This window comes from Paroedura picta, chromosome 15 (genome assembly GCF_049243985.1).
Source record: "Paroedura picta isolate Pp20150507F chromosome 15, Ppicta_v3.0, whole genome shotgun sequence".
NCBI classification, from domain to species: domain Eukaryota; kingdom Metazoa; phylum Chordata; class Lepidosauria; order Squamata; family Gekkonidae; genus Paroedura; species Paroedura picta.
In genome coordinates this window covers 14,405,694-14,422,746 of record NC_135383.1, presented here as the reverse complement: position 1 = coordinate 14,422,746, position 17,053 = coordinate 14,405,694, and the positions used below count along the sequence as shown (strand labels likewise).

Sequence of the window (17,053 nt, the reverse complement as noted above, 5' to 3'; positions counted from 1 at the left end):
GGCGTACACAGCAGGAGGGGGAGAGATATGGGGGATTAGGTAGATGTCCTTTCCCCATACTCAGCAGCTTCCGTTCTGACAGCCACACAGAAGAGCTGTTCATCTTAGACTGCACATTTCTCCCAAAGGTCCATAAAAAAACACATGGGAAATAAGAATCTAGATTAAGCAGAGGTGGTCAAACTGTGGCACTCTTGCCAACATGGTGCTGGCAGGGGTTCATGGGAATTGTAGTCCATAGTCATCTGGAGAGCCACAGTTTCCCCACCATTGTACTAAGGAGTCGGCTGGTAGCCTTCATGCACAAGCTTCTCATTGGGACATATGCCTGAGATCCATGTACCATACGTGTACATCATAAATTCCCTATAGGAAGTTGCCGAGCTGTTTTAAAGTCCTAACTTTTTACTTTATGGCTGGGGGGAGGGCAGATTGGCATTCGACGATACCATTGCATACTTGGATCAAAAAGGTTAAGAACCACTGAGTTAAACAAAACAGTTCAGCCGGGTCTAAAAATTAAACGAAAGATAACCCATGGGCAGATAAGCACAACCCAAAGATCACAAGAGGAATAACCACGGAGGGAAGCAACCCACCACATTGTTACAGGCCAAGATATAAAGTAAATCATAAACTTGATACTCGCTGCGACTTAAGTCTTTTAGCTAAAAAGATACACCTCAAAACCACCCACTGCTCCATTTCCTTTATATGGCTATTCCTTTTACCCTAATGCCGGTGGCTGTCTACCACGTCGGATCTGGTTCCTGTTTTATTGGAGTGTTTTCTTCAGTCTGTGCCGAATCTGCATGGACGAGACAAAAACCAAAAAACCAAACCACATTATAGAGAAATGTCTATTCTTAGCCCCAAGGACATAGAAAAAATAAAGTTCAAACAGTTCAATAGTGGTCAAACATTGTCATTTGAGGGAAAGAAGAAGAGCTGGTTCTTCTATGGTGCTTTTCTCTACCCAAAGGAGTCTCAAAGCAGCTTCCAATCACCTTCCCTTTCCTCTCCCCCAACAGACACCCTGTGAGGTAGGGGAGGCTGAGAGAGCCCTGATATTACTGCTCAGTCAGAACAGCTTTATGAACGCCCTGGTGAGCCCAAGGTCACCCAGCTGGCTGCATGTGGGGGAGCAGGGAATCAAAAACATCTTGCCAGATTAGAAGTTGGCACTCCTAACCACAACACCAAGGAAGAATGAAGCTCCAACATGGGGTTAGTTAAGAGGGTAGATTGTTCCTCAGGTGCAGCATGGGGAACAGCTGCACGAGAGACAAGAGCAGCAGATGGAAAAGAGGTTGCTATTTGGAAAAAGGCACAGAACCACATCGCCTGGCTTAAGAACAGGGGTGGCCAAATACTCTCTGCTGTGAAGCAACAAATTATCGCTCTGAAAAATGCTTTTCAACACTAAGCCGGAAAGCACTTTTTACTAGGGTGGGGTAGTGTGGCAATGATCTGTTTGTGTGGAAGACACGGTTGCTTTTCTGCCATCCCATAGGAGACACTTACCGTCCTCCACCGATACTTCTACTATTTGGTCTGGTTCAACTGGATCTAAACACATAAAAGTAAGGTATGTATTATTTCAGTGGCTGATAAGTCTGAATACACTGTTATCTCAACTCTTCAGAAGGGGCACCAAGAGTTATGGAAAATTACATTTCGCCCTTTGGCCAGAAGGATAGGCTCTCCGAGCATGGAACCTGGAGACAGAAAGGGGTTTACATGTCACCTTGCCCAACCTCTCGAGCAATGAGAAAACTCCACAAAACAGGGCAAGCATGACAAGATGCCCTTCCCTTGTCTAAAACACCAGGGAGTAGGGGAATTCTAAAATGCCATTGCATTTTTCGGTGGCAACCCAGCTCCGACACTTAGGAAATGCCCGTCTCTGCTACCCTTCACTGGATACTTTGCATCCGTTTTTCGGCATTTCTGATTTTATTTTAAAATCCCATCTCTCGCCACTAGATAGTTGAAAGTCATTAATATTTTTCTCTCTTAAATTATTTGCCCTCTAAGTTAGGCCTGAGTGCCATATGCAGCCTCCTCCCCAACAATTTGCAGGAATTCCAAATAATCAAGTAACTGCGGTCCTTTCCCCAGTTCTTCCTGGAAACACCCAAGCCCTGCCTAACCTGTTCCAGTTGTGGATGGGGAAGGGGGAAATTCAACGTTGGCCTCCCTGTTCCTGTCTTCCAGACCTGGAGAAACTAAGGAACAGAGAAGCAGAAGATAATAAGCCCACTGAGCTAGCTGTTCTCCCTGTCGAGGCAGGAAAAGAACTGAAGGATGAGTGATGCCCACCAAGGAGACAGGAAGAGGAAGAATTTTAGTCCTGCCTCCCTGACAGAGTGGTGGGAATCGCCCAATCAAGATGTCCTCCTGACTCAGAGGGAGAATTGCCATTAGCTCCCTGAAATTGCTTGAAAGGTGAACACCCTGCGTGTCTTGGTCACCCAAGCAAACATAAGGGCAAGAGGGAAGAGAAGAGCAGACCAAGAGTGTATCTGACGGGGGAGGAAAGAAACAGCACAGGTTTTAGGGAAGACAAACGGAGTAGCTGTTACAGCTACAGAAATAAAACGGAGAGAAACTACGATGGTGCAACGAAAAGATGGGGAACACAGAAGGGAAAGGTCGATTCAGATAGGTAGCCATGTTGGTCAGAAGCAACAGAACAAAGTCTGGCACCTTTAAGACCAACAAGTTCAATTCTGGGTATAAGCTTTGGGCGCATGTATACTTCTTCAGAGACAGTAACACAGACTTCCACGTACAGGTCGAGAACAAACATGCTTTTCTGCAGTCAGCATAATGTAGGCCTCTTCATAAATCTGTCAAAGCAGCCCTTAGAGGGCTTCCTTGTTTGACAAATGAGCCAGGAGGCCTCCTTTCTCCGGCTAAATAGCTCCTCTATGCCCAAACAGGCTTCCAGTGGAGTGTACCAGTTCCTCTGCTGTCTTGCACAAGATGCCTCTGCTAAGCTACTTCCCCCCAAAAGAAGCATCTGCTTTCTGGTCCCTCCACAATTTTTCACCACCCAGCATGTACCTTGCACTGCCGGTTCTGGGGCTGGCGCTGCTGCAGCTGGTGCTTCCGGTTCAGTTTTCTCAGCAGGCTCTAAAAGAACAAGTAGAGTCAACGTTACAGTGAGGCCCTGCAGGACTAAAACCGTTCGTATGGGAAACACTGAATGAAGTTGTTGCCTTGGGCAAAATGTTAGCCAAGGCTGAACAATTTTAATATGGACGTGGCAGCATTAAGAAATTGACTCAAAGTAATTTGGGACTCTTTTAGTTCTCCCTTGCGTGCCAATTGCTTAGCGGGTTTGGGATCATGCTCTCCAATGTTCCCCAACCCCCAGGACGACTGAACTTACACCGACATGGCTGTCCTTTAAGCAGAGGATACTTAAGCGGATGATCCAAAATGAGGCGCAAACAGCCCCTGGCGTTCACTACATTCCTGGTGCTCTGTTCACGTGTGGGAGAAGCAAGCTACACCATGAACCTCCCAAGACACACAGCTGCCATTGACCAACAGGCAATGTGTGCCTCAAGTCTGTGACACATGTTCTGAAGCTGGAATAGAGGCACGATGCCCCTTTTAAAAGGCGGGCCAATAATTTCCCACACACAGTGACAGTGCCAGGAAGGTATATAGTGTGGCACAAATGCCATTTACATTAATAAATGACGGAAAGGGGCTCTGGAGAGGACAGAAAAATTTTGCCGCGGCATTGTATGACAGGTATTTGTCCTGCTCTATGACATGCCATTACGGAAGCTCTTTCCCACTGGGAATAACATGGCCCATGCTACTAGCAACACACAAGCTATCAATTTGTTAACTTCAGAATCACCTCTATAAAAAACTTCAGACTCACCCCTATAAAAAAATACTTACGGTTGTTCATTACTAGTCCAGGGAATGGTCTGTTGAAAGAGGGAGGGAAAAGATCATGAAACACTATCGTCCTAAAAGGTATTTTGCGTGCGTTTCGGACACTTGGCATATCGCCATGAGATGTTAAAATTATGCACGAGCCACATTAACTAGGCGTCAAGGGGAATTAACAAAGCTGACTTTTAAAAAAAATGAAACAATCTGCAGGAGGTTTATGTACCTGCTCTAAGGGACAAACAATGCACTGAATGTCTGCAGACAAGAAGCCTGAAGCACAGACTTGTCAGAGAGCCATGCCAAACGCATGTCTTAACAGACCTCAGCTGGCCTCTTGTCCATCCTCTTTCATGCTGGGCACATAGGCTATGTCAAGGCAGGCTGAGATTTCACGACACGTGTGCCCCTTTTAAAAGGCGGGCCAATAATTTCCCACACACAGTGACAGTGTGGGTCACTTGCCTTGGTTGTACCTTAATTACTAATGTAAAAGATGTGGCAGTTTCTTCCAAGGATACCCCAAAACAAGAAAAAATCCACGACTAGCAGATGCACCCCCAGCTAAGTATTCATAGATTACACCATATATAGCACCATATATAGCTGAAAGCTAAATACCTAATGACAGTAAATTTGATGAACTCTGCTGAATCCAAAATCTTCCTCATAGAACTGATTTCAAGATAGCTGGGAGCTTTGAACGAGACGCCAGGGGGCATTCCATCCACCACCACGCACCCAGGGTTGACAGTGATTTTTCGGTAGGGGACTTTCACCGGGTACCCCATACCAATGGCTTCCCCTAATGAGAGAAAATAAGGGGTGTAAACTCACAGGACAGCTCCCAAGTTACACATAATTCATGACATAAATAGGAAGTTATGTGTAGGTAAGCTTTAGCTATTCCAAGGAGAAGGCACGGTTTACTTGAGAAGCTATACAGTGACAAACTTATCATAAAAAGCAACACCAAATTCAGCGGATATATCTACAGTTGCTGAATCCCTGGAATTCAATCTCTTAGATATGGGGCTCTCAAGTGGTGGTAATTTCTATCCTTTCAGCACAACCTCATGGATGAAAGGGAACAAAATCTGAAACGGTGTACAGAGTTGGATTAACAAGCGGTACACGGGGGCAATTTTGTGCACGACATCCCAGTTTACTCAAGAGCTACATGACTTTCGATGTCAGGCAGACCTCTGTTTAAAAATTAAAAAGTATACATAAAAGCAGATGACCCCAAATTTAAGACTGCCTCCATTTAAAAAGGGCAAACAATGGTGTAAACAAACTTTTTATTCTATAATGATCGAGATGCCGTACAATGGAGGTCACCCGGAGAAGAAAAATCGACTGCTTCCCATTTTGTGCATCTCGGCTTTCTCTTTCCCTGCACTGCCACTGTCTTCATCACCCTTACTGCTTTATAGTTTTCAGCTTCTTCGATCTCAAAAGAAATCCTCTTTCAGCACGTTCCTTGGAACTGTAAATGCAGCCTTGCTGAAAACCCTTCATGGTACATTGTGGCATAACTCGAACCCGTGCTGTTTTGATCCACCGACAGAAGTGGAGTCAGACTAGCTTGTCTGTAGGGGCTGGAGCAGGATTCCTCCCTATGAGCCGTTCTGCGTACAAAGACTTCCAAGTAGCTTTTAAAGGGCTTGCTCATCACTTCAACAAACACCTGTGGTTGTGAAGCGACCCTTCTTGGCAATGGCCACCAGATTTGTCTAATTTCTCAAGCTGTATTCTTAACTTCTGGCGTCAGACGCCCTCTAGCACAAGCATTCCCCGTTTTCTTACGCTCGCCCCTGGACTCTTATTCCAAACAACTTTCAGCCAATCCTTTGTTACATCTATAGACAGCCAACTTTCATTGTGACACCTAAGAATCACTCCAGTAGGCAGCTGTTCCAATGACAGTGTCTCGCTCTTCAAAATCAAACAAGGTTGCCATTTTGTACCATCCAGGAATACTGACATTACTGTAATGAGCGTCCCCCCCCCACACTCCCTGAAGATTTCATGAGGGCAGGTGTAGAGCTTCTTTCTTTTACAGAATAATTGAGTGGCAGGTCAAAGGATGCTGATGTCTCCTCTGCATTACCTATTTAGCTCAGGGCATAACTGCGATCAATATGTAATCCAGTCACCTACTTCTGGAACTTAATGACTGCATAAGCTGGTCAAGTGAAGTTCTTCACACCCAAAATCCAACACAACGTATCATCCCTGGAGTACTGTGTGCAGTTCTGGAGGCCTCACTTCAAGAAGGACGTAGATAAAATTGAAAGGGTACAGAGGAGAGCGATGAGGATTATCTGGGGCCAAGGGACGTGAAGATAGGTTGAGGGACTTGGGAATGTTCAGCCTGGAGAAAAGGAGGTTGAGAGGGGACATGATAGCCCTCTTTAAGTATTTGAAAGGTTGTCACTTGGAGGAGGGCAGGATGCTGTTTCCGTTGGCTGCAGAGGAGAGGACACGCAGTAATGGATTTAAACTACAAGTACAACGATATAGGCTAGATATCAGGAAAAACTTTTTCGCAGTCAGAGTAGTTCAGCAGTGGAATAGGCTGCCTAAGGAGGTGGTGAGCTCCCCCTCACTGGCAGTCTTCAAGCAAAGGTTGGATACACACTTTTCTTGGATGCTTTAGGATGCTTTGGGCTGATCCTGCGTTGAGCAGGGGGTTGGACTAGATGGCCTGTATGGTCCCTTCCAATTCTATGATTCTGTGATTCTATGAACCAACTGTTACTGGCCTTGAATTTTTGCTATGGAATTCACTGTGCTTATGAGATGGGTTGAGCTTTCGCTTTAATGGTTTCCCACTTAGCTGGGACTGCAGCGTGTACAAATTTGACAAGTTGTTCTTCAACTTCCCGATAGCTTCCTCTTTTGCCTTGCCGAAGGATTTCCATGTTGTGTTGGCACACAGATGTTTCTGCTTTATTTCCATCTTCTCATGTTTGCCCCCATTGTGCTAAATTTCTTCCCAATGTCACAATTGGCATACACTTTACTACCGTGAGTTTAAACCATGCACTGGAACTTCCCCTGGTATTTCCTGATATACAAGTTGCAATTTCAGGGAGTCTGCAAAAAATAAAAATAGAACTCTACAAACTGATGGACAGGACACCACCGTGGGAGGAACAAAGATGGGGCTCATGTCCAAACTGAGAAGCCAGTTGAGGACACGATACTATCTGGTTACAACTTAACACTACTGTAGTTCATACTGTCAACTGACAATAAAGCAATGACTGCATCAGCTGTAAAGGCTGACCGTCTGCCCCTTCTATTGACCCCAGAATACTGGAGCAACATCCAAACATTTAACCTATCCAATATTTAATACAGCCTGTCTCAAGTGGTTTTACAAGTCAACAACATCACCTGGTCTTTACTGATCTTGAAGGGACAGCTAGAGGGACTGTCAGAGCGCTATGCGTCTGCCATCTGTTCTATCTGCATATGCTTTGGGTGGTAGTTTGATAGATGTATAAATCAAGCGGGTTTTATTGTGCCCTGTTCCCTTCCTTTCCCTTTCGTGCTCTCTCTCTCTCACACACACACCCCATCTCCTCTTGTCTCAGGAATGTAATGGGTGTAGGTGAGGGGGTTATATGCTCTGCCTTGCTTGCTGTACCCCAGTTCCGACAAGATACTGGTTGGGTTAAATTACTTGCTTGAATAAACTTCCTCTTTTGCACCATGTCAAAGATTTGTGTTTTGAGCAACTGTAGAAACTTGACAGGGGCCAGTTTCAAAGCTGGCAACCCTGGCCCCATTTTATGAAGCAGTTGTTTTGCCATTGCCTGCCTCGTCATGACCCCTAGTGTTCCTTGGAGGAACTGACACCCAAATCCTTGGAGGTCTCCCATCCAAATACTAGCCAGGGTTGGCCCTGCTTAGCATCCAAGATCTGAGATTGGCCTTGCCTGGGCTATCCAGGTCAGGATAACGAGCCAGTCAGACAGCATGAGGCATCCTCTTCCTACCAAGCCTTTCCAGGGCTCCTGTACTGCAGCAACCACGGCCGCTAGCCTTGCCTCTGCAAGAGACCCAGAGATCACCTGGCAGCCACAGCTGAGGGGCAGGAAAAGCTGCTTTTCCTATCTCTGAAGTCGCCAGGTCTGAGAGGCACTTGCAGCCCCCCCCAAAAAAAAAAAAAGCCTTAGGTGGTTGGTTCAAGCACCATTCCCCTTTCTTTCCATGCTCTGTGGCAGAGGGAGACATGATGGTTACAACCAGCCAAGTCATAAGACTCGGCTTATATGCCAAGAAGGTCAGGCCACGGAGATGCAATGACCCAATGACCCTAGTCCCGGCTGCAGTCGGCCTTCACCGCCCACTGGAGCCCACCAGATACCTGAGTCGAAGAGGAAACGCCCACCGTCACCAACCCCATTCTACAGAGCCAAAAGCGTTTTTGAAGGTCACCTTGCTTTTGAGTTAATACTATAAGAAAGTGGCCTTTCAAGGTCCAAGAACAAATTACCAAACTTCCGACTGAAGAGGTCGTTCACTTGCTCTCTCAGCTGCCGGGCCTTCTCCACCTTGGAAGTTCTCTCGTCATCGTCTGCAAGAGATGTCAAGGAACAAGGAGGACTGGAGGCAGGGATGAGACCCCCGCCAGCAGATGCCGATGCCGCGGCATCGCTTCTTTAAAAAGGTAGCCGGCTTTCTCCGACTCGGCTCCCCGGTTCTCCAGATGAGAGCCTGCCGCTCATTAACCACGACACCAGCCTGGCTCTCTTAGCCGCACCGGCTGCTAAAACCCCCCAAAGTGGGCCGAGTACCTGGTATTGTCACTTGAATGATGTTAAGGTCCTCCACTCCCGCTGCCGTGTTCACCACGGGGTCCGGGACGCGGACGGGATTTATCGCAGTGTTAGACGAACTGGTTCTTCCTTGCAAAACACAGGAAATCAAAGCGTGAGCCCAAAATGGCTCAAGAGGAGCCGGCTCAATCTCACTTCACGCGAGGACGCCCAAGCAGCAGAAAGGCATCACAGACATCCAACATTTAAACCCGAGGTTAGCCGATGCTTGGGGCAGCCTGCCCCAGCAATCTAAAATGGAAATGGTACACCCCTGAAAGAGGGACAACGTATGATCACAGCCAGTCTGCCTTCTCAGGGCACTGATGACATGGCCCCCCAGAAGGAGGGTTGTCAGGTTTATTTTATTGTGGGAGCAGCGGTTAACAAATAAAATTATTATTATTATTAATAATAATATACCACATACACACACCAAATGGCAGCTGCTTGGAATGAGCTTAGAGGGGGAAAGCAGTGCAACAGCAGAATGGCCTCTAATGCTCATCCGTTCATTGATGCTTTAGTACGGCAGATGAATAGGGTCAACCCCCACAAACATGGCTTGTGTGTATTCTGCGGAGACCCCACTGTGGAACAACACCCGCAGGCGTGTAGAAATTTGAAACAATTTCAAAAATGCACAACTCAGCAAGTTCGACACTGTCCAGAATAACTTCACTGTCAAACCACGGCTTCATTTTTCACTCTGCCTAATGCTTTCTCTATGCCGGCTGACCATTTTAGAGGGCGCTCAGGAACCATTACTGGAGACACCATCTTGATGAAGTATTCAGGACCATCTAGGACTTGGCCATGGTGTGAAACTCACTTTGAGGGCTTGGAACTGCAGTGCTGCTTTCTTTAATTGCTGCCTTGAACATTTCCGGCCTGCAGGGAAACACAAACAAAGTTTTGACATAAGAATATAAAGAAGAAGTGAAATTAATAAAGTAAACACAATTGCATGGTTTCACTTCTCTTCAAGTCAAACATTGTAATGACAAGCCATGCGAGATTATCATGGCACTGGGACCGAGGCGGCAGATGCTTCCTTACAATGGAATATTCTAAGTAGCCTGGGAGGAGGCCGGCATCTTCCGTACTGCACTACGATCACAATGGAACCCTCCTTGCTGTAAACTTTCCTTAACCTGTTCACTTCAGACACTACTCCCCTCCTCAAGCACCACCCATACAGGACCAATAACCTTGTGGTATTTTTATCCCCAAATGGTCAACAAGAAACCAAGGTGAAACTCTGATCCCTGCATCTAGTTTACATTAACTGGGAAAAAGCCATGCAGAACTCTTGAAGAAACACACAACAAATGTGTGTGTGTGTGTGTGTGTGTGTGTGTTGAAGAATGGCCTTAATTTATCAAGCCAGAAGTTCCCTTGAAGTCTAACACGCTGCCTCCTACAGAGACCAAAACTATTCTTCTGGAAAGTCCACAAGTCAGCCATGAAGCCAAAAGCCCCTTCTCTGTTGTTGGTTCCTAGCATCTAGTACATAGGGGCTGAAGTGCCATGTTAGCACTCACAGAGATCTAATCTCATAGTACTTCTCAGCTGAGTTGTATCCTAGCATAAGGAAGGCCTCACTCTGTACAAAGCAGGAATTCTCTACCTCCCTGCTCAGGAACAACCTCGTCCCTGCCCTTGGTGGATTACAGAGAGCGCTTCCGAGAATGGTACAAGAACAAAATTTGAGTCCAGTGGAATATTTAAGACCAACAAAGTTTTATTCAAGGTATAAGCTTTCATGTGCACATACAGTTCTCCAGATACACTGAAACAGAATTTCCTCAACCACTGCATATAGATTGAGGCTGGGGGAGTAATTGCCAGGAAGAGCTAGCTAGGGTCAAGATGGGTAAGCAATTGGGCAATTAAAGCTGAGGTTGAATTAAGGCTGACAGGTCTGTGAGTAAATTTGGCTGGGGGAGGGGAAGAGAGCTGCCTTTATTTCAAACCTGGGGTCCATGAAGATTTCTCATTTCAAAGTCCTCCAAACCTTCACCCTTTTAAAGTCTTTGCCCATAGTTCACTCAGCATCACCGTGCTAGAGAAGGCGTAAGCCTGTGTGTGTTTCATCTCTGATAGTCTTCTGGCAATACTGAGGAACCACTAGGTAGTTCCGACAGACCGATTTCCAGCAGGAATCCTCTGACCTTAATGACCTTCATGATCTGCATTTTGATTTTCTTTAAAGCAGCTTAACACATTAGGCTCCTTGATTTCTGTCTGCAGCCCCCAAAACCCAGAAAATACTTGGCGTGGCCACGTTTGGTGGTATGTTCTGGAGATCAACCCGTTCAAGTGACGACTAGCCCTTCTACCAAATTATCTGAACATGTTCATTCAGCCAAAACACTTCCTTTGCCCTGACTCAGAGTTATAAATAAAGCATGTTGTTCATATTCTTATTCTGAAGTGGTTTCCCCCTTGATTTCTGGGGGCAGGCCATGACAAAGGATTAAATCAGCCTTCCTTTGCTGTTGACTGAAGAACCCAGCCCTTGCCTAAGTTACATGCTCGACTCATTTAAGTGGTGCAGAGGGGCAGCTCATGTGGTACACATGCATGTGGCTTACTTTTTAATGATAAATTTTATCTTAGCTTTGTTTCGGAGGATCTTTTCCAATCTCGGAATGCCGAATGTAGATGGGCGCCGGAAGGGCACTCCCTCGGGCAGGCCTTCAACGTAGAAATCTTCAGGGTAAGATTCAAAGAGTGCAAAAGGGACTTTCACAGGCTCCGTCAGGTCAAGAGCTTCCCCTACGACAGCAACAAAAAAGGCATCTTAAAAAATTCAAAGGCTTGCTTGGCCTTGAATCCTCTGCACTTTCAAACACACACACACACAGGCAAGTTTTCAGAGGGCTACTGGAGGGGGAAATGTTATCCTTTACCAGCCGTTTGAAAGAGACAATCCCTATGCAGATGTAATCCTCCCCCAATGCTTTTATTGATTAGATAAATGAACCCCATAAGAAGTCAGCTCAGTCCTGGAGTGCAAGGATCAAAGTTTCACTGTGAAACGTGAAGGAAACATACTTTAGGCTGATCCTGCATTGAGCAGGCTCCTTCCAACTCAATGATTCTATCATAAAATCTACAGAAGTCATCTGTAGGATGGAATACAAGAAGAAGAAAAGTTGGTTTTTATTCCACACTTTTGACTAATTGAAGAAGTAAAGTGCCTTACAATCGCCTTCACCTCCCCACAACAGACATCCTGTCAGGTAGGTGGGACTGAGAGAACTCTGACAGGACTGCTCTGTGAGAAAAGCTCTACCAGGGCTGTGACTAGCCCAAGGTCACCCAGCTGGCTGCATGTGGGGGAATGGAGAATCAAACCCAGTTCGCAAGATTAAAAGATGCCACTCTTAACCACTGCACCAAGCTTTAAAAAAAAAAGTTAACTGTACAAAAATGCAAGGCCTCTCCATTCACGTCAATAAATACGCTGGGGGCGGAAGATAAAATCCTGCCCACCCACAATTAAAGCAAATTTCCCTCTGCTGTCTTCCTAACCCCTCAGTACCTCCCTAATATAGAATTATGACATCCTTGTAGGGTTTTGAGACCGCTTCCAGGGGGGACTTGAAGTCCTAAGCTTCACTAGCGTGCATGTTAAATTTCCCCCAATCAAAAACCCGTGGGAATGTCAACATCAAGCCCAAGACAACCTGTTCTAGCTCAGGGAGAGTTAAACAGTAGGCAGCAAGTACTAACACAAAAACCAGGGACAAAACATCTGGAAACGACAATGGCTGGCTTCTCCTCCCTGACCATTCAAGTCTGGATGATTAATCTACTGAGGATCCTGGTAGACGAGAGTGAAGAGAAAGCACACCTTCTGCCTCACCCAACCAGGTCACTGTAATTCACGCCAGGCCAGCCTTTGCTTCCAGGACCAAGTACTGGAAGATAGCTGGCTCCACTTGAACCAGATATCCGAGGGCATGTTCAGCCCCGACAGGTAAATGACATGACTACTTGGGCCCTGCTGGATGATGGAAGAACTGGAATGAAGAGTGGGCATTAGGCCACAGGGCCTCCTCCAGTCTACTCCCTCTGCCCACAATCCACTGAATAGCCAGCTCTTCCCTAGCAAACGCCAGTCCCAAAACACAAATCTTTCAAGCAAGCCCCACCGACCACAACCAAGCAACCGGATCTCCACTACCTAAAGAGATTGAACTAGCCCAGGCTCCGCCCTGCTGGGGCCAGAGATTATATTCTAAGATGCTGCTTCTCTTCTCTGGGTGGGCTAAGAGGCATTGGGAATGTTTCGGGTTGTAAGAGCTTCTCTCCAGCCCTCAGAGGACCCACCGCGCCACTAGATTCTACTGCTAGCCTTCTGAAATCAAGGGGAGTGCAATATGCAGTTAAGTGTTACAGAAATGTTAGCCATCCGACAGAAATACTAATTCTGTGAACTTAGGCAGATTTTAAGTGGGTGGACAAAAAGAGACTGTATAGGTGCTTGGTTCTTGTGGCCATTCCCTGCATTCTGCAGGGGGTTGGACTACATGACCCTGGAGGTTCCTTCAAGCTCTATGATTCTAGGGCAGAGGTCTGTCTTTCAAAAGAATTCTCTACAGAACAAGTTCCAGGCCTTGAGCAAACATAAAATAGTGCTCTGGACTGGCGAGCAGCCAAGCTATATTCACCCCTGAAGTGCTAAATACGCGTCTGTATTAATGTTTGACGTGCTTACCACATTTTTCATTAAAAAGGTTTTCAACTTTTTGCTTCAAGTCAGTGATCTTAGCATTCCAGGCCTCTGTCAAGAAAGGAGAGGGCATAGATTATTTCTTCTGGATGGGAAAGAAAATAGGATAGCACTTAACTGTTGTTCATTGAGTGGCTTTCTGTGCAGTCTCACATGGGGCTATTTTTTCCACAGGAACTGCACAGAAGCCAAGAAGATGAACCGGCATTTTACAGAACTTTCAAGTGATGCATCCCTTACTGCAGGGGTAGTCAACCTGTGGTCCTCCAAATGTCCATGGACTACAATTCCCATGAGGGAATTGCAAACGCTGGCAGGGGCTCATGGGAATTGTATTCCATGGACATCTGGAGGACCACAGGTTGACTACCCCTGCCTTACTGGCTTGTGAAGATTCCAGAGCACTCAAGACAACACTATTTAAGTCTCCTGTACTTTTGTTAGAAATCCATCTGGCCATAGTTTTACTTTTCAACTAAACTGCCCAACTAGGAGCTTCATTTTATAAATGGGAACCACTTATATACAAGTGATAGGAGCATTGCTGCCTCAAGACCCCATGTTACCTAAGTAGCTACCTGAAGGAAGTTCTCATAATGTTGAGCGGAAACAGTGTCCAGACAGAGAGATGAGAAACCTGGTTCAAAAGGCTACTCAGCCAGGAACTGACTTTTAGCAAGTCACTTCAGTCCCCTACCAGTAAAAAGGTCATGATGAAACATGGTGTTGTAAGCTTCATTGCACATTCAAACCGCTACATATACAAACAAGGGTAAAAAGATCTCCCAAAACCGCACGGCAGGTGTGAGCCCATTCAAGCGCACCAGGTGAAGGTGAGTGTAGAAATTCTTTCTCCCCAAAACGATCTGTGAAAAAACCCGAGTGGTCTCATACCCTCTGAGGACCCCTGACTGACTCAAACAGCAGGCTTCCTTGCAAACCAGCCCCACTGATGAAGCTAAAAGGCCGACATTCGCTCCACTCCTCATGAGCATTATGCTGGGCAACTCAGATTTCAAAGCCAAGCTGGGATACAGAAAAAATATCCTCTGCAGAAATAATTCCGAGAAGTTCCACTGTGTGCATCGCTACAGTTAAGAGGTCCCACAAAGATTTTTTTCAGCACAGCACAGAAATTATTTAATTTTACTTTTATTTATGCCTTGCCTTTCTCCCCAATGAGGATCCAAAGTGGCTTACACGGTTCTTCTCAACTCCATTTTATCCTCTGTTAAAGCAGGATATACTGACTAGCCCAAGAGCACCCAGTGAACTTCCATCACAGGAGTGGGGATTCAAGCCTGGGTCTCCAAGATACCAGTCTGATACTCTTTACCAATACACAACAGTGGCTTACGGAATGCCTTCCCGTATGAAGCACTGCTGGGTCCCTTCCCCGTGGCTTTCAGCAAGGACACTAATGTGTGATTTAAAAGCTTGACAAAACTAGGTGATGTGGATCCCTCAGAAATGGAGCTAGTTTTAAGACTGTTCATTCATGCCTAGCTGGTAATGGCTGCAAAGTGGAAAGAATCAAAACCCCTTCTACAAATGAATGGCTTCATAAAATCTCAATCAGGGTTTCATGAGCCCCTTGGGGTTTCTTGATGGCCTTAGAAGGGTTTCTCAAACGGGTGGGAGTTAATTTTGAATATTTTAAAATCATTTCTCAAGTGATATGACCTTATATGGTCATGCTGACACACACCCTTCCCAAATGGCCAGTGATGGGCTTGGAGGACGTGGGAAGAGGCGGGACCATGGATGGGCACGTACACAGCCTGTGCTTCCCAACCATATTCTGCACGGTTGCGCCACTTCTGGGGTTTCTCAAAGACTGAAGAATGTTTCAGGGGTTTCTCAACAGTAAAAAAAGTTGAGAAAGGCTGTTCTATTTTGACAAGACGAACATTGTCAGAAAAACTAAAGGGCATCCAATGAAGCCGATGGGCAGCACGTTCAGGATGAATAAAAGTGAACATTTCTTTACATAGTGAGTGATTAAAATGTGTAATTCACCGGCAGAGGATGTAGTGATGGTCAGATACATAGATGGCTTTAGAAAGTGATTAGACAGATTCATGGCGTATAGGTCTATCAGTGGCTACTAGCCATGGTGACTAAAGGGAACCTCCAAATCCAGAGGCAGTAAACCTCTGAATCCCAGTACCAGAAGGCAACAGCAGGGGAAGGCCTTGGCCTCTGTGTCCTGTTGTTGAACCTCCAGAGGAACCAGTCGGCCTTTGTGGGACAGGATGCTGGACTAGATGGACCACCAGTCTGATCCAGCAGGGCTCTTCTTACGATCTTCAGATTTACCATTTACCTAGTTTATTATTCAATGTATACATCTGTTTCTTGTGTATGCTTTTTGCTTTTTGGATATACAGGTATGTTTTTTCTTTTTCTCGGCATATACATCATTATAAATAACATTAAATGTAAACAAAAAATCCTGTAATAATCAAAGCTTGACAAAACAAATTGGGCTACTCTTCTAGCATTGCTACCTTACCAACTGATAAGTTGCTTGTAGTGCTGAAAGGTAGGTAGGTGTATTTCACCAGTTTAAACCACAGCAATCCTGATTCCTAGCTCTCTCAGCTATGACGCTATAGACACCCCCGTACCCCACCACTTTGGTCACGACTTACCGAAAGAAAACTCTCTTCCTCTTGGCTTGAAACCAGCATTGGATCCATTGGTTTGAGGATTACTTCTGACCTCGGGGGTCTGTGTCTTAGTAGCAAGCCCTAGGCAAGCACACACAAACACACAGCATATACTTAGCAACTGTAACGTCAAGGGATAAAGCTTTACATTTATATTTCCTGGAGCACAACCACGGCACAGATCAACAATGTCCAAACTTACCCTAAACACCCAGTCCTGTACAGAGCTAAATATCGGTTGAGAAAAGCCACTCTGGAACAAACCTTGAATTATAATCCGTGTGCAGGGAGCAAATATTAACAAGTAGCTATATTTGAACATCCAGAAGTCTGGGTGGCTATTTTGAGGCCCCCTTGGCAACTCAAGCTCCCTGCACCCTTCTCCATGCACAAAGACATGGCGAACAAGAAGTTAAGAGTCCTCCTCCTTGACTTTCTGCATACTCTCATTGAATACCGTGTAAGAGTCTTTGTACAGCCAACGAGGCCTTCCTAGGCCTCCTCTGAGATCTCTGTGTCCTCAAGAGGTCAGGAGTCAAGCCACTTCCTTGCAGTCTCTCTCCTTGACTGAAACAGCTCCCTGGTTCACACCCTGGAAAAGGGTTGGGGGGAGGGGGGGGGCGTTTTTGCACTAGCTCTCTCTCAGCTCTACCATCAGGAGTTTCCTCCTAAGAGAGTGTCAAAAAACAAGCCTACTGGGCCACTGGGTACTAATAAGGCAGGCTTCATCTGAGATTTAAACATTTTATTACAGCATATTCAATACAGCACAGGGTCCACTAAGTGTGCAGAACTCAAAATGATGAAGGTAGCTTACAGTTTGAAAACTACTCACTCTTAATTCAGACTGCTCTGCTGTCAATCTCATGCATGGAAATGCTCTTGAT

General features: G+C 45.8%; 1 protein-coding gene across 15 annotated transcripts in view; it reads right to left on the bottom strand.

Annotated features, from left to right (window-relative positions):
• Positions 1–17,053, bottom strand: part of GTF2I (general transcription factor IIi) — a 54,482-nt gene that overhangs the window by 857 nt on the left and 36,572 nt on the right. For 12 of the 15 annotated variants that reach the window (XM_077312359.1, XM_077312361.1, XM_077312362.1 and 9 more), the window contains 12 exons: positions 16,149–16,247; positions 13,480–13,545; positions 11,348–11,531; positions 9,583–9,641; positions 8,730–8,840; positions 8,429–8,509; positions 4,540–4,723; positions 3,925–3,953; positions 3,070–3,138; positions 2,154–2,228; positions 1,525–1,569; positions 732–808 (listed from right to left, as the gene is read on the bottom strand). In XM_077312359.1, the coding sequence (XP_077168474.1) occupies positions 750–808; positions 1,525–1,569; positions 2,154–2,228; positions 3,070–3,138; positions 3,925–3,953; positions 4,540–4,723; positions 8,429–8,509; positions 8,730–8,840; positions 9,583–9,641; positions 11,348–11,531; positions 13,480–13,545; positions 16,149–16,247 (1,061 nt within the window). In that variant the 3' untranslated portion in view covers positions 732–749. The remainder of the gene's footprint in view (positions 1–731; positions 809–1,524; positions 1,570–2,153; positions 2,229–3,069; positions 3,139–3,924; positions 3,954–4,539; positions 4,724–8,428; positions 8,510–8,729; positions 8,841–9,582; positions 9,642–11,347; positions 11,532–13,479; positions 13,546–16,148; positions 16,248–17,053) is intronic. The other 3 variants (XM_077312367.1, XM_077312368.1, XM_077312375.1) reach the window with 1 other exon arrangement.